The sequence below is a fragment of the Amphiura filiformis genome, unplaced genomic scaffold (assembly GCF_039555335.1).
Source record: "Amphiura filiformis unplaced genomic scaffold, Afil_fr2py scaffold_26, whole genome shotgun sequence".
NCBI lineage: Eukaryota > Metazoa > Echinodermata > Ophiuroidea > Amphilepidida > Amphiuridae > Amphiura > Amphiura filiformis.
Window position 1 is genome coordinate 218939 of NW_027305490.1, and position 22904 is coordinate 241842.

Sequence of the window (22904 nt, forward strand, 5' to 3'; positions counted from 1 at the left end):
GTTCCAACTAGGGAAGGTCTTCGTTCAAATCAAGATCTTACGCGCCTTATAATTCCTAAGACAAACAGATTGATAGGCGATGGATCGTTCAGTGTCTTTGGACCCAGAACCTGGAACAATCTTCCTTCATCCATTAGGTCATCTCCCACAGTTACTACTTTCAAACGTAGCCTGAAAACCCATCTTTTTAACCATTGCTAATTTTATGTTGTTTCTTTTGCATATTTTTGTTTACTTTTAGTCTTTAGTAGTAGGGTAATTTTTTTTTTTTTTTTCTGTAAAGTGCAATGATCATTTCTTTGAAATTGCGCTATATAAATGCCGTTGTATGTATATATGTATAATTACAAAAAATTAGCGTAGCAGGCTGACGATATCTGTTTCTATTGGATTTTGTATTATTTTGTCTAATTACAAGAGTGAATTCTGCTGCCATGATATCATATCAGTATCAGTTTTGTATATTTTGCATTTATAGCTTTTATGCCAGTATAAACCTTACAATTACAAGCATTCACACTAGACAAGACAGTTCATATTTTTTCAGTTGGTTAAATTTATTGATATACGAAATCAACAAGTATAATCAATATAACAATAGCAATATAACAAAAATCACTTGCACTCGTAATATTTAAAAGTAATCTGTATAATAATAGTATCAAAAGTATTATTGTGATTAAGAATATCGTCGGGTGTATTACATAGTGACGGATGTTAAACTTCGCCAGAAAAAAAGTTTTTAAGTTAGACGGGGTGAAAGAGTACGCCAATTTGTGATCAACCATAGAACACTAACAAGTAAAATCCTCCAAAAGTTGCTGTAATTTAAAAAACTAGTATCTAAAGTATCTTGAAACATCTATCACATGAAGAATTATTCGCTATTAAATCAGTAAAATGATTACAAAGTTATACGTCAGTATGTAAAAACGTGAAAACGTTGCACCCTAACATCCGTCACACATCCGTCACCATGTCTTGCGCCAATATCGCGCACGCTAATCTGGTCTCTCGTGTTGATCTATGGACATCCGTCATACATCAGTATGTCTTGTGCATAAAAGTCGGATCAAGGAAGGACTTCGAAGCATCCGTCGGTTCTTTACGCTTATTATTAAACGCTTTTTTCATGATAAAAACGACTCGTCACGAGTGCCCACGACATACATGGCATATTGTATTTGAGGATTTACTCCTGATCTTACTAGTGCTCACTCTCATGATATAGCTAGTCACACAAGCTGTAACTTCTTTTTACAAAACGCCAATGATTGTATTCAGTTTTGACCAATTTACACTGTATTATCTGTCAATTTGAAGCCGCCTCTAAACGCCTCTGAACATCTTTTGATCATCTTTCGATCATCTTTCAATAACCTACTCATTAAAAAGGATCATATTTACATTTTTATTACTTAACCATCCCTTTTTTATTGTAAAGTTTTGAAATAATGTCTCTAAATAATTGTCGAATCAACTCGAAGCATTCAAAATTTATTAAAAGTGATATTTTACTAAAATAATGATCCATTGAATATCTGTTCTACGTAAACGTTTTTGGTTTATACCCAGTTATCAACATACGTCAAGAAATCATATAGGTTTCAATGAACGATATTGAATTACGTACGTTCAAATTGAAAAATCGTGTTTTTACATAGTGACGGATGTGACAGATACGCCATACAATTTAGTTGTTTTTCCGAGTAAACAGCGTTTTACATAGTGACAGATCTTAGATACGTCTTTATGTAAAACATCGGGTAATGTAATATATCAACATCCATCATTTACATAATTAATTAACTAATTATTTATGCAAACTTGAGCTTCAAATCTTGGTAATATTATACTACTCACTATTTAAAATACATTGGCCAATTTTCATAAAAATGACAAAAATCAACATCCGTCACTATGTAATGCACCCGACGATATGAATATTATTGTCTTGGGTAAAAGAACATTTAAATTGGCATTAAGTTTGAATTTCAATACAAGATAAGTTTTGTATTTGTGGATAAGTACATGTATGGGGTGCAGACCAAATGGAAAGGACAGATTTGTACATTTGATCACGACAAAGCCGATTCCATGCATTCCTACACCTCAATGGCAGCCATTTAAGTGGACAATCCCACCTGAAATGTGAAATGATGCAGACTTTGCGGGAATTTTAAATTGTGTTCCATCACCCGTGTGACAAAAGGATGCTGAAAGTTTACAATACAATACAATATAAGATTGATTTTGAAGCAGCACATTGCCACCCAGTTGGGCAGTTACAACACCAGTTGGGCAGTTATGCACCTCCCCCCCCCCCCCAGTAATGGTGGAATGAATTCTGATCTGCATTTACAACGATACATTTCTCTCTGCTTTGGGCCCATCCAAGTGTGGACTTAAAGCTGAATTTATACACCATACTGAGTGATTGGTATTTGACCAATAAGGTAGCGTGCTGTTCCCAACGCAACAAAAAGCACTCTACCTCATTGGCTAAAAACCGCTATCGCTATAAATTCAGCTTTATTTTGCAGATTTACTTGATAAATACTAGAACCACAAGAATAATACCTGCTGTTTGTTTGTGCTACATGTGTACATCATCGCATAAAAGTGCTGATTGCATATGGTAGCTATTATTACTTTTACTACAGGTTGTATCAAAATGATGGGTACCCGTTTGGATCCAGTGATTCGGGGCATCACTACCATACCAATCCGGGATACCAATATGCAACATAAGATTAATATAGGTCATAAAACTATTATTATTCTTGTCATTTCAAAAGTAAGACAATCCAATGTTGCATTTTGAAGAAGCCTTCATTCGCTCAACATCAAAAGTGTTGGTTACCAATCATTCTGATGCAGCCTATAAAGTTCTTTTATTATTATATAATAAATGTATCACCTTGAAAACCGATAAGTGCTGAAATTGTGCATTTTTATAAGTATTAAATTGGCAACTCAGCTATGGAACATAATTGTCTGGCAGTATTCATTGTGTGTGACCACTGACTAGGTTTTATCTGATTGACTATTTGACATCATTTTGCACTTGTCATCCAACCCAGGGTTCCACTATAAAATATTACATACATGGGCTAACCAATATGTTGCAAATAGCATGCAGCCTGAGGGCTCATCTGCCACTAAGTGTCAACAACATATCCCGGGCATCATCAATTGACCAACCTTGTTTGAAGCCGTTCTTTCATGCTTGCATAATCAGGTAGAGGTGAAATATGACGGCCATGGTTTTACATGTTTCCCACATCCAACTTCATCCAATGCAATCTTGCAGTTTTTTACTAGCTTCCATTGTACCAAATAATTGACCTCACATTTGACATAGTCGTACAAGAGGTTTATTTCCAAATTTCTTCCAGTATCTCCGCAGCCTCTGTATTTTCACATTCTTCTAGTGCATGTAGTATTATTTCTTTTGTTGCCAACTGCCCCTTATCTCTCATTTCCTGACGCCACATACGTAGTACTTCCATTGCTTGTAGTTCAATGTCAGTTGTGTTTGCCCGATATTCAGCCTTCTGTACTGCCTGTGATTGTAGTTCAAGTTCAATGTATAATTTCTGAAGGTCGTCTCGATCAAGTTGTTTAATGACTGCTCTGAAATCGCTATCTGACATCTCCAAGGTACCTTTAGGAAAAAAGAAAGCGGCATGGATTTTAAAAGGAAAATGATACAATAAATAAAGACAATGCTGGAAATGCTGGAGACTTATCTACACGTGCAGGCATTTGTATAGCGCCCCTTACGCAATGGCTTAACAAGAAAACAACAAAATTAACAATAAAAAAAGCCTAATATACCAAACCAATACGTGTATCTTAAATTAAATTAAGTGTTTAAGAATATTCAAAGTTTATAATAACCTGACTCCAAAGTACGTAATTTTACCTGAAGAGAAAACAACACTTGAATACAGTACTACTATACATTTTTTTGTATAGTGCTGGTAGTATGAGCATGAAGGTATAGAGTCTCTACTTGTATGAGCAAGCATTTTGTTCATAATTTATTTTGCATTTTCACTCACTTTCTGACTGGCGTTGAAGCTGCTTCCAGTAATAACCCATCAAGATGTGATCCTCTGTGAACTCGCAATAAATCTCCTCATCTTCTTGGTGGCTGTCTGTCAAGGGTATCAAATGCAAGGACTGCCTTTTATCTCTGCATGCTACACAAGCAACAGAAAGCTCAAATCTGATGCCACGGGCCCATTTACCTCGAAGTTCTTCCATTGTCCGTTGCATGAAGTGAATAATCTGAATGAGAACACGGTTAAACAATGAAAGTAGAAAAATGCGTTTTATTTTGCGTGGTGCGGAGATAATCCCACATAGGAAAATATTTTATATGGCTGTCTTTTAAATGTTATAAATGAATAGATTTAGAGTGTGTTTCAAATTTTACCTCTTCGCAAATATCTGGAGATGGAGCTGCGGCCTTATGATGCTCATCAATCCCGTACGTTTGCTTTCTTTCAACTACCACCTGCGGAAAATAATTAGCCAAGTAAAATTGAGATTAAAATGAATACCGGGTATTATCGTACTACAATGTTGGGAAGCTCATTAACAGTATAATTACATGTAACATTTGGTTTTCTGGTATCGACATGACAATAGTGGCAGATAAGTTTGGATCCCGTTGACCCAAAAGCTGAGAGTATACAACTGTTGGGAGTGATCTTTTTCATTTTCTTTAGTGTACTATTTTCATGCTGTGTTCTTCATTTTTGTTAATAAAGACCAGCTAGCATATGATAAAAAACCAAATATGATACATTGTTTCAGCGATTATATAGAAATTTCTTAACTGTTCAGAGCTTGCGGGCATTCAAAGTTTACCTTGATGCATGCTGGTCTTGCAGGTTGCATCTCCATGCGATATGAGTGTCGATTGTGTTTGGCGCCAACAGTAAAGCGACCTAATCGATAGAAAAGCTTGGGTGGGATTCCAGACTTTTCCTGAGACCATCTGGCGGCATAGATTGTTACGTAGTTGAACACAGCATCTGAAAGTACAAAACGTTTACCATGTTTACCTACCGTAACCTAATTAATCAATGCTTTATTACTTTGAAAATGTCTTAATTCTGTTACATAAATTAAAAGCTACCTACTCGATCGGTTACCAAAGTAATACGAACTGATGATTACCTGGCAGATATTCGTAAAAATTGAGATAGAAAGTTCCGTCTGCAATTTCTCCTGATTCTCTCTCTTGAGCTGATTGAGGATGTCTAAGACACGCCGGCACATAGTAAGCCTTTTCTTCCTAAATTGAGAATAGAAATTGTTTGAAATATAACTTAATACGCACGCTTTTGGCTAATATAATTTATTTCTTTACTGTGCAATTCATCCAAGAAACTACGTGGCTATAAATAATGTAATCAAATCAGACGTAACTCCTACCTCTCCATTTTCCTCATCAGGATATTGTGGACAGATAAGATCAAACTTCTCCATGATGGCTAGCAACTCATCCTTGAGATGTAGATGTTTGCTCCAGATGTGGTTGATGAGAGAGTCCTGGAGAATGCCTTTGTCTGCAAGTAGTCGCCATCTATCGCAATATGTTGACCACTAAATAACAAAACATCCATTTGAAAAATGTGCGAATCTATAACGACTATTTGCCAAATTTGTTGTTTAACAACTTAGTTTCTAACCTGAGACTATACTAGTCTCAGTTTCTAACATAATAAATAATTATCATCAAATGGCAGATAGCACAAAGTTACTATGACTACATTAAACAAGATGATGATCTGTAGTTTGATAGCAAAACATACTAAATGTAACAAATAAGGGCTAACCGTTCGCTGTGGAAGCAACTGACAGTTTATATCAGATGAATATAATTGCTGTAAAAATTCGTTCTTTTGATTGAACTTGTCACGCTGTTGAACTGCGAAAAGTACAATTTGAAAGGAAGGACGACCAAATTATAATGTGTTCCATGACCTTTTATTAACCTTACTTGTTTTTCTACTGGTTTTACTGTAATGATCGTCTTGAAGATATCTATCAACCACTGAGGGTTCAAAATGACCAAATCTTTCAAAGACGGTTCACCCTTCTCATCATTTGATCCAAAGTATATGATGGTGCCCAAGTCGTGCATGAATTGAAGGACAGTTACGAATTCAGTGTTATCTGTAATTCCATGTTTGGCAGCCTGGTTCCTTGCCTGTTGGATTTGTGAAATATATAAAAAGAGTGATCTTTTTTTAAATTCATAGTTTGCGCAATAAGTGAAGTTGACGTAACGATACACTGAATTTTAGTGTGGGGTCATCGCTGTCAAATCTTCTATTTGCCTAATTGAATAATATTACTGTACAGTAGCTTTCAAAACAGTTCGGTTAATGTCTTGAGACAATTCATTTTATAATTTATATATAAATAAAATGATAACACATGAAATCCTGTTTCCCGTTTTCTTCCTCCGATTCCGTGAAATTCGTCCGTTTTCCGTATCACGGAAACTTATGGCTCTAATATATATGCGTTGTGCACGTGCACATGACACAAATAATTGTTGCAGGTTATATAACCTTGACAGGCCAGGAAGCTGAAGCCTCATTCTTTCACATGTCTAATCAGTAGCTATCAAAATGTGTCACTTGAATTTTTATCTTCAAATCTGATCTCTCTTTCCTTTCCGTATAGACCAGCACCGTACAGCGTCATCATCCCTATATCTTCGTGTCAAAAATTGCCGTGATAGTACGGCGAATCCACTCATTCTTCAAAAGCTACGCATGGCGATTTTGTTCGAGTTAGGCCGAGCGACTCAGACTAAGCATATCACTTACACGATATGAGATACCGCAGCGTTTCCATTCATACACGTATACGATCTGCGCATGCTCAGTTACCCCATATGGCGTTGCCATTACAAGAAAATTCGATTTGTTGTCAGGTAAAATGCAGGTTTTGTTTTCAATACACTAACTGGAAATTCAATACACTCGGCTGCGATTGCTGCTTTCTTTAAACACATATATTTTACTGCATTTTCACCATAACGTTTTTAAATCGTACGTTATAATGTGATATATTCAATTGTCTGAGAATATTATTATTATGAAAAGAACAAGCATAGCCCATTCAGCCCAGACCACGGTGCTGTACACTGGCTATAGAATATCAAATCACAAGTCTATAATACAATACAGCACAGTGAACAGCTATACAACTTTCTTTATCTGCGTCAATAATAGAATATTGATTCAAATGGAATAAATACATCTCTACATCTGAGTTTGTACACTCATCACTGAGCGATCTAGCGATCGTTTTCTAGCCAATCAGATAGGACTCCTTTTCTTGCGTTCGGAAAGGCGAGCTATCTTATTGGTGGAATACCAATCGCCCGTCGTTCGCCAACGGAGTATTAGGACGTGATTCATTTCAGGGAAAAAATAATTATTTAGAGGCTGTCGACACTGTGCAGCATGCTTATTTGGGCTTTGTAGTCTGGTTGGAGGATTTATTTGAGCCCGGTCACATTCGGACCCAAGCGTATCTTTGCGCGGAACGACCGTTTAACCAAAAAGCCTTCCCTGTTCGATAATGAGTTTATGCCCACCCACTTTAATTCTCTTCTACCAGGACATTACTACTACCAAGGCGCCCTTACCTCTTCAAATGTGATGTAGTGAGTCTTTTTGGCTGCCTGTTCAAGCAAGACACTTTCAAATTGAAGCCACCTGACGGGTATTCTCTCTCCCATGTACGGCTCTTGTAGTGCAATTTCAGTTAGATCAGTGCGAAGAAAATGGATCATCTGCAATTCAATGAAAATACAGCCGCTTATTTGATCTAATTCTTACCCTCAAATAAGTCCATCACTCAATTACAGTTGCGTGCTAAGACTTTTAAGTCTTATGAGAAAGTGTTAAAATACTTTCTCATAATCCGTGCACATCGACGGCAGTTGTATCTGGTGAGTGTCCCCCTCTTTCTTATACCCAGATAGCTTCTTTTATGTGCCTCCTCTTTCTGTTCTGTTCTCATCCAGTGTGTTTGATTTATAGGTTTTCCCATCCGATTACATACTTTTTCTCTTCAACGTGATCTGCAATAACAGATTTGTTCTCCTCCCCTGGAATGGAGGCCTGAATTTGCGTTCAAGTGAAATTCTTTTCAGCTTTGTCAGCTTCCTTTTTGTGTTGTGTTCTTTAAGTCTTGTAACAAAAATTCTCCATGTTTCTCCGATATATGACTTATCACAATTCGGGCAAGGGATCTTATACTCATTGCGATGTTTGTTTAACATCCCGCGTGTCTTTGGGGTGGATATTATGCGTCTGATGTGGCTTAAAAAACGGTTCTAATGTCATGTTTCTCACTCGCCTTACGCGTAAACTTGGAAGACCTTCTTTGTACAGAAGGACTGCCATCTCCGAGTATTTGGACTCCCGTTTGTTTGAAAACCCACTCAGGGTAGCCGCATAATTTGATAGCCTCCTTAATTTTGATATCTCCCTTTCTGTTTAGTAATACACATCACATTGCAGGCTGACGATGCACAGAACACCATGTATAGTGTGGGAGGAGTCACAAAAACAGAAGCAGAACAGAATGAGGAGACCCATATAGGAAGCCATCTGGGTAAGAAAGAGGGGGCCAAAACAACCAACAGAAACGAAGGGAAGTACTTTCTTCCGCATATTTATGACCTAACAGTGCCAGCTACATCAGCAGGATCAAGGAAGCAGCCGATGTTGATGTACAGAGATTGGTCAATGATCTGTCAATTTGAGACCGTGCTGAGGCTTAACATGAAACTGTCGTTAAGGTACGTCAACCCAAATTTTGGATTTGTATAAACGAATTCTGAAAATAGTATTTTCTTGTACATCATAAACTGAACTAACCTGTTCATTGAGCATAGCCAGGGAGGGTACGGTAAGGGAGAGCGGGTTGAACCGCCAGGTAAGTTGAGCCACCCTGGACAGTGTACTTCGGTTATAAATGCGCTTTTATAAATACGCACGTGACCACGTCCGCGCTACCATAACAGCTTGTAGAAAGCAACCTTCTACATAGCGGGTGGTCTTCCTATACATTTGAATGCAAAGGCGGAACAACGTGAGACTACTGTGCACCAAAATTGTCTAATTTGTTCAACTTTGTAATTATATTGTAAACGTTTCCGTCGTTGAATATTTTTTTTCCGTCGTCAAATACTTTCAAAATGTTGTTTTTGATAACATATTATAAATTCGGAATGACCCCATGTGTAAAAATTTTGCTATTCAATTAATACTTAAATTTGATGATATTTACCTACAAAGTTCCTATGCTTTTCTGTAGAGTGGTCGTGAGTATTTATAAAAGCGCATTTACAAATATAACCGAAGTACACTTACGCGTTTCTTACTCGCAAAATTACTCTTAGAAATGGGGAGCGGTTGGGCAGCTCGGGACGAGCATCCTTGTCGAAAACTAATGCAAGTATTCCTCCCCGGGCAATTTGGGCAGGAGTGATACCTTTTCATCGTCTTTGGTTCTATTCTTTGGATTATTTTCGATGCTGTATATTTTCGGGATGACGTGCCTCTCGTATGGCTTGCCCTTGATTGCACTGGATATCTCGTGTTTCTTTTCTGCCTCCTCTCTTACCTGCAAAACAAAGCAAAATATATTATATGAGCATAACTCCCGGGCATAACTCGTGGTACTGTCCGCATATATGCTCACCATCACGACAGCCATGACAGCCGGGGGACTCGGTAAAACTGGGCAGTAAAATAACCATGTCGCCAACATGGGTCGCATTTTCGACCATTTGGTACATCAATGAAACTTTGGTATCGATTTGCCAAAGATTGCTGGCAATTTTTTTAAAATTAGTATAGCCATGGGTCAAATTTAAAATTCTCAGCAGCATATCCTACCCATCACCTCCGGGTGCCCGGTCTGGGGTCACGACAGTGTAGTAAACCCTTATGAAATCATCAGCTTACATTGTTATGAATACCTTTCTATAACAAGGCTGGACTTCTATTGATAACAACGGATTATTATTGTACAGGAAACAATATTTGTAGGAAAACAGCCAGGTGATACAATACCTGTTGTTCTGGAGTAACATGTTTACGGCTGTGATTCCGATGTGTTCCTATAATTACAATAGGTGGCGTCTTATAGGATGAAGCATCCTTTTGTTTTCGAACAGCTCCACGACCTTCTCTATTTTGTGATGTGTCTTCTCCATGTTGTGAAGAATCTGATTCTGTGCTTTGCATTGAGTCGCTCATTGGTGTTGCGTATGCATAGATTGATTGAAGCCAAAAGTCTATGAACTCAAGACCCGTAAAATCATGGAAGCGAGATTTCTTTGACGAGTTCTGGAAAAATACGACATATTTGAAGTTACTGAGAGAGAGGTGCCTCTAACATGTATAGTGGACGCAAGTTAACAGGAGGAATGTCAATATGAGTGGAAAATCGCCAGAATTGACCTACTCTGATTATAGGGAACACGAAGAGAGTAGGCCTATAGAAGCCTGTGTAAATTGGTAGAAAGTAGGCCTACAGTGGTTTAAGATGCTTTTATAGGCGTAGGTTTCCAGCTAACCAAATTGACCGGGATGGACGGGTAATTGAATTACGTTTTCGACGAGGATGTGCGCCCGGGATGTGCGTCTTGACTCCTTTATAGGGTAATGTGAGCAAAAAAAGACGATTTGAAGCTATTTGAGCTTTAATAATGATAATAGTGAACTACATTTAGGATTGATGCTCACCCGATCGAAACACACATGACCAACTTCCACCGGATCAGTTAGATTTGTACTGAGATCAAAGGCAAGCAGAAATATTGCACGACGATTCAGGAACACCTGCTCAATGTCACACATAAATACCGGTAATTAAACTAAAAAACAAGAGTCAATTATTTCAAAGATATACTACATCATCATCCAATGTCATCACTCGTCATCATATTCGTCATTACTATTATCATCATCATAAAATATAATAATAAGTACTATTATGATCATCATCGCTATCATCATTATTATGATTATCGTATTTTTTATAAACCATTTTGAATACCTTCAACTTACCTGATGTGCATTGTAATAGACATCTTGTCCAGCAAAATCCCAGAACTGAAATTCTAGAACAGGTTCAACTTCATCTTTGTTGTCACTTTGTCGCTGCTTGTCTAGCTCTTGATCCAACTCCTTCAAAATTTCTGGTGGTAACTCTTAGAATATATAGATTAAAAAAATGTCGACTAAGGAACGGAAAAGACGCTGTTCAACGGGCCCAACCGACACAGAATTTGTGTTTTAAATGATATCTTCTATTTTTTCCAGACATTTGTCAAGATCATCCTACTCTAAGTATTACGTGTCACTTCACCGTGTGCAAAAATCAAAAGCTAATTGTACATGTTCAAAGGCAAAAATGTTACTTCGACATCAGTCTTTGTCACAGACGACTCGCGATCCTTACTCGCTAGCTTGCTTCCCAGTCTGTAACACAAACTAGCACGACATAGGACTGGCTCAGTTCCTCTGATCACGCTGTCCTCGAATTTAGCGCGCGGAGATGGCTGGTCAGGTTTATATATAGGGCCTCATATACAGCAACGGACTAGTGTAAACACAACAAAGAATTTGAATTCTCGTGACAGGCCCTAACCGAAAATCTAAATCTGAGGCACCCGAACTGAGAACCGAACATTTGAATAATTTCAAAATTGAATTTTAATTCCTGGTCTTAGTATCGTATTTACCCTGTTGGTGTTATTAGTATATTTACCGGTTAATGCAATCGGTGTGGTTTTATTCGATACTTTCGACGATGACTGTTGTTCCTGAAAGAAAATATTATGATACTAATCAGGCAAGTTTCAGTTAAATGATTGTAAGTTGAAATTGACATATTTTTAATATCCTCTCACAAAGCGGACACAAAATAAAGGAAGTAAGATAACAGTTTTGATAAGACAGTAAACCAGATAACACATTTAAATCTTACCACGAGATCTGTGATTCCTGTATTGTTAGGTAGGTTCTCTATATTTGATGAGCTACTGACAGGAGCTTTCGATTCTGCGTTCTCATCTTCCGTCTTGTTCCCGCTCGATTCAATATCGGTTGCCAAGGTTGCAGAATTCTAGTTGTATCCATAGCGACACTTTCCTCAGGGTGTAAAATGTTTTTAGCCATATTGTATCCCATCGCTTTTATATATTCACTTTTAATCTTCTTTGCGCGCTCTGAAATGAATTGTAACATTGTGGTGAAATTTCAACCAATTTCAAACTTCCTGCATTCTTTTTTTTTTTTTAATTACACCAAAGGATTTAGAAGAAAGTATAGTTAAACCTATCTAGGACGTACCATTAGATTTATTACCAGAAAGGTCAAATGTCAACTTTGTGGCTGTATGGGGTCAAAACTATGAAAAGGGTGCTCGATATCACAATTTAAATAAAGAATAGTTGACACTGTCTAGGCTGTTTCTGTATGCGGCAAAATCGATGAAGGTCAATAGGCCTCAAAGGCCCGGCTCAATTGGAGGTGACCTGCTTTGTTGCGTTACATGGGTACATGGCACGTCCTGGATAGTGCAAACTATTTTTAATTTAATTTTTTTTATATCAAACTAATATTTTGACACCTCTTTCAAAACATGTTTTTGACCACACATAGCAAAGAACGATGCGCCATAGATGGGTAAATTATACTTTTTATGAAACCTTGACTAGAAGAATACTTAATTTGGTATCGTTTTTCCCGCCCAAAACACTACTCCTTAGTATGGCCATCCCTAAAATGCATATCAGGAAAACATGTTTACGATGATACTAAAATTTTACAATGACCACAGTGATGCTTTACAGCCTACCTTCTATTCCACTCCGTTGTAGATGCCACGAAGATCCAGCTTTGTGAATCGGAACTCTACATGTCTTCGTCGTATCAACTCCGTCCGTAACTGGTTGCGAAGCACTATACCTACGATAAACAAGACAAATGTTTTCCATATTGAGAGACACTTTTTCATCCGATTGCATATTTTCCAAACATGTGTTATTGTTTTCTCCGTAAAAGAGCAATACCGTAAAACCTCGTCTACAAGCATATATAGTATTTTTATGGAAGCTAAATTAATACGAAACAAGCGTAAATAATATACCAATACAATAAATTTGTCTTACAATAATACTTGTTTGTATATGATTGGATCTGTAATTTATTTGCTCAAACTCCATAATGGCGCCGGCATTAATTTAGCTTTCATCAGAAGCACTCTATATGCTTGTAGACGAGGTTTTACGGTAACTCAAAAAACTTTTCATTATTACTGTTCCTTACTTTTGTGCAAGCAGTGAATTCATTAGACTGGTCTTCCCAACTCGTTCCTGCCCAACTAGCATGATCCGTGTTCTATAAATCGGTCTTGTTCCGTGACGTGAAGCTCTAAGGTACGCCTGCAGAGCCTTTGGCCCTTTTGTCAAAATTTCTTTAGGAGCTATGTCTGCTTAAAAACAAAAATAAAGGTAAAATAGAAGGGACGAAAAACCTGGTTGGATTCTTATTGATTCAAAATATCATGTAATCGGTGGACTACATTGTTATATAATGATTGTAAAGTACAATCAGATTAAAATGTATTTAAAAAGTTTCGTACTTTTTTCTTTTAAGGATTCTGTGCCTGGTAATTAATTAACGCACGGTAGAAAAATAAATATCTCACCTGTATCAGATTCCTGGGTTTGATCTTTGAATATGTTCTTGGCTCCCTCGAATAACCTCGACATCAACGAGCTCTTTGGCTCGGGGTCTGGTGCCTCAAGTGCTGCAAAGATAGCCTCGTCAAAAACATTCTTTACTTCTTTCTAAAAGACAATGCAAATCGTGTTAAGGGAAGACTTTCATGATAAACAAATTTGGGTCAAGAAGGAAAAATGATCATTTTAATTTGTATATTTAATATTCAATTGCCGGTACTTGGATTTTCACTTTAAACGGTGTAAAAATTCATAAGCTTGGCTTTTTTAGATGAAAGAGAAAAATCATATCAACAAAATGTCCGAGTTAGATTTTTTATTTTGGCAAAAAAAGTACCCTAAAGTACTACACATGCACGTTTTTATACGTATAAAAACAACATTTCTTGGTACTTTAGAAAAAATCTGACAACAACATTTTTAGATATAATGACTTTTTTCTTTCATCAAACAAATATAAATTTAAAAAGTTTAAAGTTCATAGCTCATTTCCATGGGTCCATTAATTATTTAAAATTTAACACCTTATAATTATCAAAAATGTTAGCCAATTAAATTTACTTTTTAAAGATTTACTTTTAAAGATTGCCTATACATACCACATTAGGAGATTATAGCACCTTTATTAAAGAAAAATTGATTTCCATGATCCATGATAATAGGCATTGCAACAATATATCAATTCTGATAAACGTGAAGTTGGAAGGCATAACAGAATCAAAAGCAACTGTCGCACAGCGACAACGCCTGGTAATATACCCGGGATCAATACACATATATCTGCTATGCGCGATTTGATATTCAGACGATAAATCTTTGGATACCGGGGTAGAAAATGTTAAATATCTCCCGTCATTTTTGCTTTCTAAAGAAGCCAATTGCAAGGCTTGCATTTGAATATAATGTGTTGAAAGAACATGAAAGTCGTTAGCGTACGTATTGACAAACAATCGTGCGTTTTGAAATCAAAAACTGACAAAAATTCAGATTTTATATGTGCAGAACAAAAAAATGACAGCTGCCCTTTATTCGTAAACACTCGGGTTACTGAACATAACACGGTACTATAGCGCAGTGGGACCAATGGTGGAGGCAGTCTAAAGCAGATGACGTACCAGGCTTACTGATATCTAGAGAGGTCAGTCACTAGGCTATTGTCAATAGCCTTAGTCGGATGTCCCTCGGCCCATTATGCTTCTCAAAACTACTAAACAGGTCGGAACAAAATGGCCATTCGTGGCTATTGAAGAACGTGGATTCGACCTACCATCATGGCGATTTGCGCCATGAAGATATCGGGGCGATGACACTGCGTGTCGACTGCTCATTGCCAGAAGTGGGTGAATGCAATAGCTGACATTTGTAGGTGCCATGTATATATGAGACCAAGTACAGTGTGGAAATCGCCAATTTTCACAAGACAGCTATTGTGCTTACTCACTTCTGGCACTGTGCAGTCGTTGTATTTATACCTGCGTTTTGAGAGAACATTCCAAATATTTGACAGCTCCCAACTGTTTAGCAAGTTGTTCCCCTTTCTCTCTGGTTATTGACTTTACTCCATGCTTTGTTAATTTTTCCAGTAATCGAGGATCATCCCTTATTTCTGTTTCCAGGCCTACCAGAATGAAAGGCGTATTGCGACAATGGTGTGTTATTTCCGGAACCCACTGGAAATTAATGAAGAATTATATTTTTCTATGAGTGGCAAATTTTCTTTTTCTTTTTTTACATCGTGTACATAATTTTATACATATAAGTTCAGAACTTCTGAACGAAAAACGAAAACCGGTGAGCGTGTGGGGACCCATTCACTCAATGATAGAGAGATTGCGAAATTTACGTGAAACGTGACACGGGAACGCGAACGGCAAGCTACATTAGTCGAAAATCGGTTATTATGCCCTCTAGAGGGTGAAATCTATTGTGAATTGGTCAATCATGGAATTACCGTAAGGCGATTACGTTGCGGTTGGTAGCAAAAAATGACGTTCCAAAATGACAAAAAAAAACGCATTATAAAATGCAGAAAAATGTTATTAAATATCAGATTATGTTGTTCAAGTCCAAAGATTTACTCACGTTTTAGACGTTTCATCTTCCGTGCGGAAGATTTCATCAGTAATGCGCCGATACAGCCGCTGCACCACCTCTGGTCCTCCTACTCTCATCCCCAGGGTGTGTAGTTGTTTGCAGTAGCTGATCGTATACATGACTCAAAGAATAAGTTCCTTCATCGCGATTGATGACGTTGTCCCCCCGCTTTCTGATCCACATGGCCTCTCTGATCCACCGTGTTTGTTTACATGAGTCTTTATCGACGACTTTGGCCCCTTCCCAATTAATCACATGGTTTTGCTGTGAAACATGGTCTGTAATTGCTGATTTGTTTATTTCCTCCACTGAGTCCTTCCTTACCGCTCGGGTAAATTTTCTTGTCGCTAACTTATCCGATTCCTTTTGGTGCTCTTTCATTCTTACGCTAAACTGCCTGCCGGTTTCCCCAATGTACGATTTGTTACAATTTTGACATGGAATCTCGTAAACACAGTCACAAGTTTTCGCGTCTTCTCTTTTGTCCTTCGGGTGCACAAGGTTGTTTTTCAGAGTGTTATGTGGCTTCATCGCGGTTTGGATGTTGTGCTTTTTGAAAACTCGCTGCAACCTTTCCGATACACCCTGTACATATGGAATCACTACCATTCCATTGCTCTTTTCTGCGGTCTTGTCCTTTTGTTTCTTTTTCGCTTTGCTCTTATCTGTCATCTGTTGTTTGACTTTTTCGATGGCCCAATTGGGGTATCCACAGCGATTCAATGCTTGTTTTACTCTTGCTTCCTCCTGTTGTTTGTCTTCTTCTTCTGTAACAATTGAGTCCTTTCTATCTAAAAGTGTTCTGACTACCCCTAGCTTTTGGTGTAGGGGGTGTTGCGATGCAAAGTTTAAGTACTGGTCGGTGTGTGTCTTTTTTCTGTAAACTGTCAATTTGACCGATCCATCCTCTTTTCTGTTTATCAGCGTGTCGAGAAATGGCAATTTCCTCCGCTTCTTCTTCGTAGGTAAATTTGATGTTATTTGTCGGGTCTGCGCTATTAAGGTGATCTGTCAGTTCCTGAGTGGTACCCCGGGGTATTATCTCTAAGATGTCGTCAACGTATCTTTTCCATAACTTCGGTTGACAAGCAACAGGTGCGTTCGCAATCGCTCTTTGTTCCAGCCATTCCATGAAAATATTTGCAATAATGGCACTGCAGGGACTTCCCATCGCTGCTCCGAAGTTCTGTTTATATATTTCACCTCTGAATGAAAAGTACGTTGTTGTAAGAACAAACTCGAGAAGTTCAATTATGTCCTTGGTGTTCAATAAGGTCCTTTGTTTCAGCGTAGTGTCCCTGTCCAAATACTCTGTAACAATCTCCAAAGTCTTATTTATAGGAGTATTTGTGAAGAGTGATACTACGTCGTGCGAATTGAAAATGTCCTCATCGTCTATCTTAACCGTAGCGAGTTCTTCTGCTAGTTCTTTTGAGTTGGTGACGTGGTGTACAGTCTTACCTACCATGGGTGACAAAATCTCAGCCAACGCTTTTGATGTCTGGTATGCGATGGAACCCATGTAATCTACAATGGGTCTGACCGGGTATCCTTCTTTGTGGATCTTTGTGGTGCAGTAAATACGCGGTGTGTTTTCAGCGGTTGGGTAGAGCAATTTGTACTGTCCATCATCTATCTTTTCCTCCTTTTTCAGTCTTTGTAAGATACCCACCAATTTTCGCTTGTAACTACCTGTGGGATCTCCTTTCAACTTTTCATAAGTCTTTTTATCGCTCAACAAGGTATTTACCTTCTCCTCATACTTGTCGGTAGCTGTAATAACCGTGCTCCAGCGGCTGTATCGGCGCATTACTGATGAAATCTTCCGCACGGAAGATGAAACGTCTAAAACGTGAGTAAATCTTTGGACTTGAACAACATAATCTGATATTTAATTTAATTATATCAGTCCTGATGAACTTATTCAAAGAGAAAAATGTTATGTTTATCATGTTATGAAACGAATCAAAGTATCCTAATAGAACAAGTAGAGTCCGACATGTAATAAAATCCATTTTGGGGTTAAAATTTGATCTCGTATAGACAAGAAGAAGTGAACAAATTTCGATTTTTTTTCGACGCGAATTCGAACGGACAGATTGCCTATTCATTTGTGTGTGGAAAATGTCGTCCAAAAATCAGCTTGCGAAGAGGCGTTTTAGGCAAGATTGTGTCGTGTTACAGCATAAATGCGGTATAAGTGTCTGTTTGGGACGGGGAACAGAAGTTCGTGCAACGCTATTTTTCGCCTTGCTTTTTCGTTGTGCATTAAACAGCTGTCAAAGTGTTTTGCTTATGGATACTATTCAGCAAACTCCAAAATGTTTTTAAAACATGATAATGCATGTGTTTTTGGGTTTAGTTAAAACGTTTTGATAACATATCGATGTATGTTTATATAAAAATCGTGAAAACTCGTGTTATACTGAAAAAAATAATACAACAACATTTTAAGCCAAAATTCGAAATGCTATAGTAAAATATCATTTGGCAAACATATTTAAGTGTCTATCTCAGGTGGTGTGCGGCATGATTTACTGGAATAAACAGAGAAGGCAAAACCTCTCCCTCGTTTGGCAAGTATTTGTCCAATAAAAGAGAAGACGGGTGTCTTAATTCCAAAAAGCTGATTTCTTTATCCAAAAAGCTGCTTTGTCGATCAAGGACCAGGAATTCCATCGATAAATATGGTTTCTTGTTTAAAAAACCAGGGATGTTCTCATTTAGCGTACCTGTATGTTGTTGTTTTCTTTTGATGCATATTACTTACCATACGCCCGGACCGTGTAATGCCGGGGTTTCCACAGACACATATCGTCTTCAATCTCTATTATTGCCGTTCAATTTTCACACTGAGTGATTGGAGCCTAACCAACAACATTTAAACCGTTAAAGTGTAATAATTTTATACTGTATTTAATTAATTTTGAAAGTTAGTTTAGGGAGTTCATTATATATCGATCCCCAACCGTTACGGTTTTAGCTTGTATTAATATTATTTCTTAACATACTTGCTTGGTTTGTGATATTGTAAGCGTTTTAAAATTTCAAAATAATCCCATTCAATCACACGGCCGACAAAGGAAAAGTCTTGAATTTAGTCAATTTTGCCACACACCACCTGTGAAATCTTTGACAATTTCATCACGACCTCTACGGCGGTTCCTGTCGCCTATAAAAGGAAACAGTCATCTGTGATGGGTTGCCAGTCTAATAAAACCACTAGTGTAATGTGAGTCTAACACCTTAATTTTTCTTGGATTGTACAAAAAGAACTAATCTATACATTCCAAATGAACTTGTTCAAAGAAAGAGCTTACCTTTTCTTTCACACTTTCGAAGCTTGCTTGCAGAGCGATTGAAAAAATCACGAGAAAGACATCTGTTTGTGGATATGACAGTGGCCGTAGCCTATCGTAATCCTGTTGTCCTGTATTATAGAAATAAAATGTTTGCTATGATTGAAATTCATTCAAGTGTGAGTGATGGGTCATGCATATTTCTCAACTTATGGTAACTCGTGATTCTGAAAATACACAATTTTAGTTTTTTTTAAACTTGGATCACTGAATTGATGAGTCTTAAATAACATGTAATCTATCGTCTGACGTCTCGACGCCCTGAAAACGGAAATTGATCAAGGGATCGTTTTTCAGCAAGACTCGACTGCAACAATGATTCTGTATAAATTCAGCTTCCGTTTAAATGTGTGTCAAAAAATTGCCCCCCCCCCCCATTTTACCCTCCCACCAGCCTCAAAATTATTGCACAGCCCCTTATAGCCACTCCCTAGTGTTTAAAAAGACCAGGTAAAAAGTTAATAACTGTTGTTGAAAAATTCACAGTAAGTACGATTTATTCAGAAACTTAAACTTTGAATCTGTTATTACCTGCAGTGTCAAATATTCCTAGTGCGTATGGTTCTCCACCAATCATTACAGTTACTTGATAATTATCGAAAACCTAAAATATACAAATACACATGTAAATCTACAAGAGATGGTATAAAATGCATACGGCCTAGGCCTAAGGCTGCGTTTGGCCTCGCTACATAGGCCGAGTCTTCATAAAAAAGTTTGAAGGACTACTCAGACTTGGCAAGAACGTTGCATTGCAAATAAAGTTGTTATTATGTTGCTGTTCATAATGACTAGAACAAAATAGTGTTATTATACAAAGATGGACAACGTCATGCACAAAATTAACGAAAGCTACATATAAAAGGACATATTTTATCACAGACATCATAATGAAGATGAATGGATACGGTATATAAACTACTCACATAAAGAATGTCCGCACTTATGCAACCCGCCCTACACCAAACCCTGATCGTGTTATGACATTTTGAGTGATAAGGTCGTGTGCAGAATCTTGTTAGCTCCAATTTGATACCACATTTGCTACCAAACACTCTAAATTCACAGAGATTGATACCAATATATGAAATTTGGTGCATTTGTAAATGTTGCAAATTAGAAACGGACCACGCGGACCTGTCGAGGTAAATTGCAGAGCGTGACCATTGCAACAATCCATGCGTTTTAAATTAACAATTGAATAAGGCGCGCATTTGGGATAGTCGACAGCTGCCCATCGTGGGCAAGAAAGCAATTTCGAACGCGTGCATCGTTTTGATTTGAAAATGCACCAACTTTCATATACTGGTGGTATCAATCTTTGTCAATTTAGAGTGTTTGGTAGAAAAAACACGATCAGGTTTTGGTGTAGGACGGGTTACATAAGTGCGGACTTTCTTTATGTAAGTAAGTAAGTAAGTAAGTAAGTAATAATAATGCTGTATAAAGCATGATACGTGCTAGTTTCTTGGGTAGATACAGATTAGCATTGAAGCCATATTGTAACATTTGCTGAGAAGGACGCCCTCAAGTTTGGTCTAAATACTGATTTTTACATGATTGAAATGTTTTTAGTATTACATATCCTCTGTAAAAATCAAGGTTATAGGTTCTGTGTAGTTGTAACAAGGTTTTGAATAAACGATTGAATACGTCGTTTTATTATTAGTCGAAATATTAGTCGAACGTGTATGTGATACCCATACACATGATACACTGTACATATACACGGAGTGCGAGAAGGCCATTATAACCATGATAACACATCAAAATGACCGAACACAGTCACGATAGAGAGAGTGGCGTGCATTGGCGACATATGCGCCGATATTAAATAGCGATTTTCTTTGTTTTGCTTAATCTGGTTAGGTCCAAAAGGAATATATCTGACAGTGAAAACTAACATTTTGTGGGAAAGAAAAACAAATCAAGCGACTTGTTTGTGTCTTATAATGCTTTGTTGATGCGAGCTTGTTGCTTGGCCGTTACGTGACTTAATGAACAATGTCTAATTATTATGTCCTGCTACATGTACGTCATTTGAAAAAATGTTTTCTGATAAGGGCTTTATGCAATTCCCTTTCCAAGAGTATACAAATATAAAAGAGTATAAAGCTGAAAAACACACATACCTATGACCCTTATACTTACAGTGGGAATATATTCAGTAGGAAGCTTGTTGGTGGTGTAAGTAATAGCCAAAGCAGTTTTCAAATCATGACGCTGGCCATCATCATACAATTCATATGCTCCGCCACCACCTCCAACTAAAACACACTTGATAGCCTGCATCTTGCAATTTCCGGCTTACTGCAAGTATTCATTTGACGAAATGTAAGACTTTTATTTTTTTTTTATCCTAGATATCTACGAGTATGTAAATAAGAGAAAGGTGTAAACAAATGTTGAGTCCCTGCAACATTGAGACAAAACTTATTATGCAAGCTTAGGCTATGCAACTCTAAAATTGGAACACTTGCTAATCTTAATATGACTTAAACTATAGGGTAAGTAGGGTAGAACTTTTGACGTCATATCTATTTTAGTTGGATGACCTCATTCCCTGGATCTGTAATTAGCGATGCTATATTTAGCCCCTTGATCCTAGAGATGTTTTTGATATCACGTTGGGGATTCCTCGATGTTTGTTTTGTGGGAATCCCCTATGTCTAAAGTTAGCACCTTGTTTCACTAAGTGACGGTAGGGATTCCCAGATATTTGTTTTGTGGGGAATCCCTGTGTCGAAATTTATAAATATCTAAAATACCATAATAGGTATAACTATTATCCATTATCCGTTGGATTCTCAAAATTGGGGAGGGGGCTGACCAAGCAAAACATTTTAGTGACCCATCGTGTGGGTTCCCGAGCCTCGCACCCCCTGGGTGTCAGGAAATATGTCAAAAACACCCATTTTTCCCGGTATCTGGCTCCATTTTTTTACTTCATCTGGATTATTGGGAGCTGAGCCCCCAGACCAAAATTATTGAGGGGGCTGAGCCCCCACAAGCCCGCCCGGTTCCTACGCTTATGTTATCAAATACAATAATATCCAAATAACTTAAATATCTAAGAATGGTGCAATGATCCGGGTAGGTATGAAACACGGTAAACGACTTCTATGACACACTCACACCGTACCCACCTATAACTTATACATGTAGTATAAGCCTATACATTAAGCATATGAGGTAATGCACACTTACCGTTTTACATGTAAAGCCTATGTTTTTCTGAAATAGACCCGTATGAGAAAATGGTAGGCCTACAGGTAGCCGCGCGTCGCTCTCTCTGTATAATACACGATAGACCTTTTAACATGAAAGTCACACTTATGTCAGTCCATTTTTCACAATGATCCACCATTCTACAATGTTTACGTCTATTATATCTGCGTCCAAGAAAACGGAAATACACGACCTGTAATTTTCCGGATCAATGGGTCTAAAGGTCATATTTTCAAAAGGTGCACTTGTACGAAAAGGTTAATGATATGCTGAGATATTCATGTACTATTTACACATTAAAGAGAAAATAATTTCGTTTCAGGCACGTTGACTTTGTCAGTTCACAATATAGTATAGTGAGATAGAAAATCCTTTATTGTAATATTTCTATAAAATTAATTTGATTTGATTTAATTTGA

The 22904-nt window shown here is 37.6% G+C and overlaps 2 protein-coding genes across 2 annotated transcripts; both read right to left on the minus strand.

Annotated features, from left to right (window-relative positions):
- Nucleotides 1–2767: 2767 nt before the first annotated feature.
- Nucleotides 2768–12173, minus strand: LOC140143744 (uncharacterized). The gene is made up of 14 exons (XM_072165557.1): nucleotides 12046–12173; nucleotides 11827–11881; nucleotides 11124–11266; nucleotides 10800–10895; nucleotides 10125–10400; nucleotides 9541–9672; nucleotides 7685–7831; nucleotides 6020–6229; nucleotides 5452–5622; nucleotides 5194–5311; nucleotides 4882–5048; nucleotides 4445–4525; nucleotides 4068–4296; nucleotides 2768–3667 (listed from the first exon to the last, which is right to left on the minus strand). The coding sequence occupies exons 5-14, from the start codon at nucleotides 10308–10310 to the stop codon at nucleotides 3378–3380; spliced, it is 1731 nt and encodes a 576-aa protein (XP_072021658.1). The 5' UTR covers nucleotides 10311–10400; nucleotides 10800–10895; nucleotides 11124–11266; nucleotides 11827–11881; nucleotides 12046–12173; the 3' UTR covers nucleotides 2768–3377.
- Nucleotides 12174–12182: 9 nt separating this feature from the next.
- On the minus strand, nucleotides 12183–21619 carry LOC140143714 (cdc42 homolog; the record flags this gene model as incomplete). Its single annotated transcript, XM_072165526.1, has 8 exons — nucleotides 21409–21619; nucleotides 19789–19861; nucleotides 19219–19328; nucleotides 15277–15474; nucleotides 13771–13912; nucleotides 13389–13551; nucleotides 12919–13028; nucleotides 12183–12286 (listed from the first exon to the last, which is right to left on the minus strand). Coding segments are annotated over exons 1-8 (1041 nt in total), but the record flags the coding sequence as incomplete, so codon positions are not given.
- Nucleotides 21620–22904: the final 1285 nt, after the last annotated feature.

Excerpts from the sequence above, each read along its gene's own strand:
- LOC140143744 (XM_072165557.1), bottom strand. The coding sequence starts at position 10,310 with ATGAGCGACTCAATGCAAAGCACAGAATCAGATTCTTCACAACATGGA. Across the intron at positions 7,832-9,540 it reads GAACCAAAGACGATGAAAAG|ATGATCCATTTTCTTCGCAC; the intron begins GTATCACTCCTG and ends ATTGAATTGCAG. Across the intron at positions 5,623-6,019 it reads TAAAACCAGTAGAAAAACAA|TGGTCAACATATTGCGATAG; the intron begins GTAAGGTTAATA and ends TTTGTTATTTAG.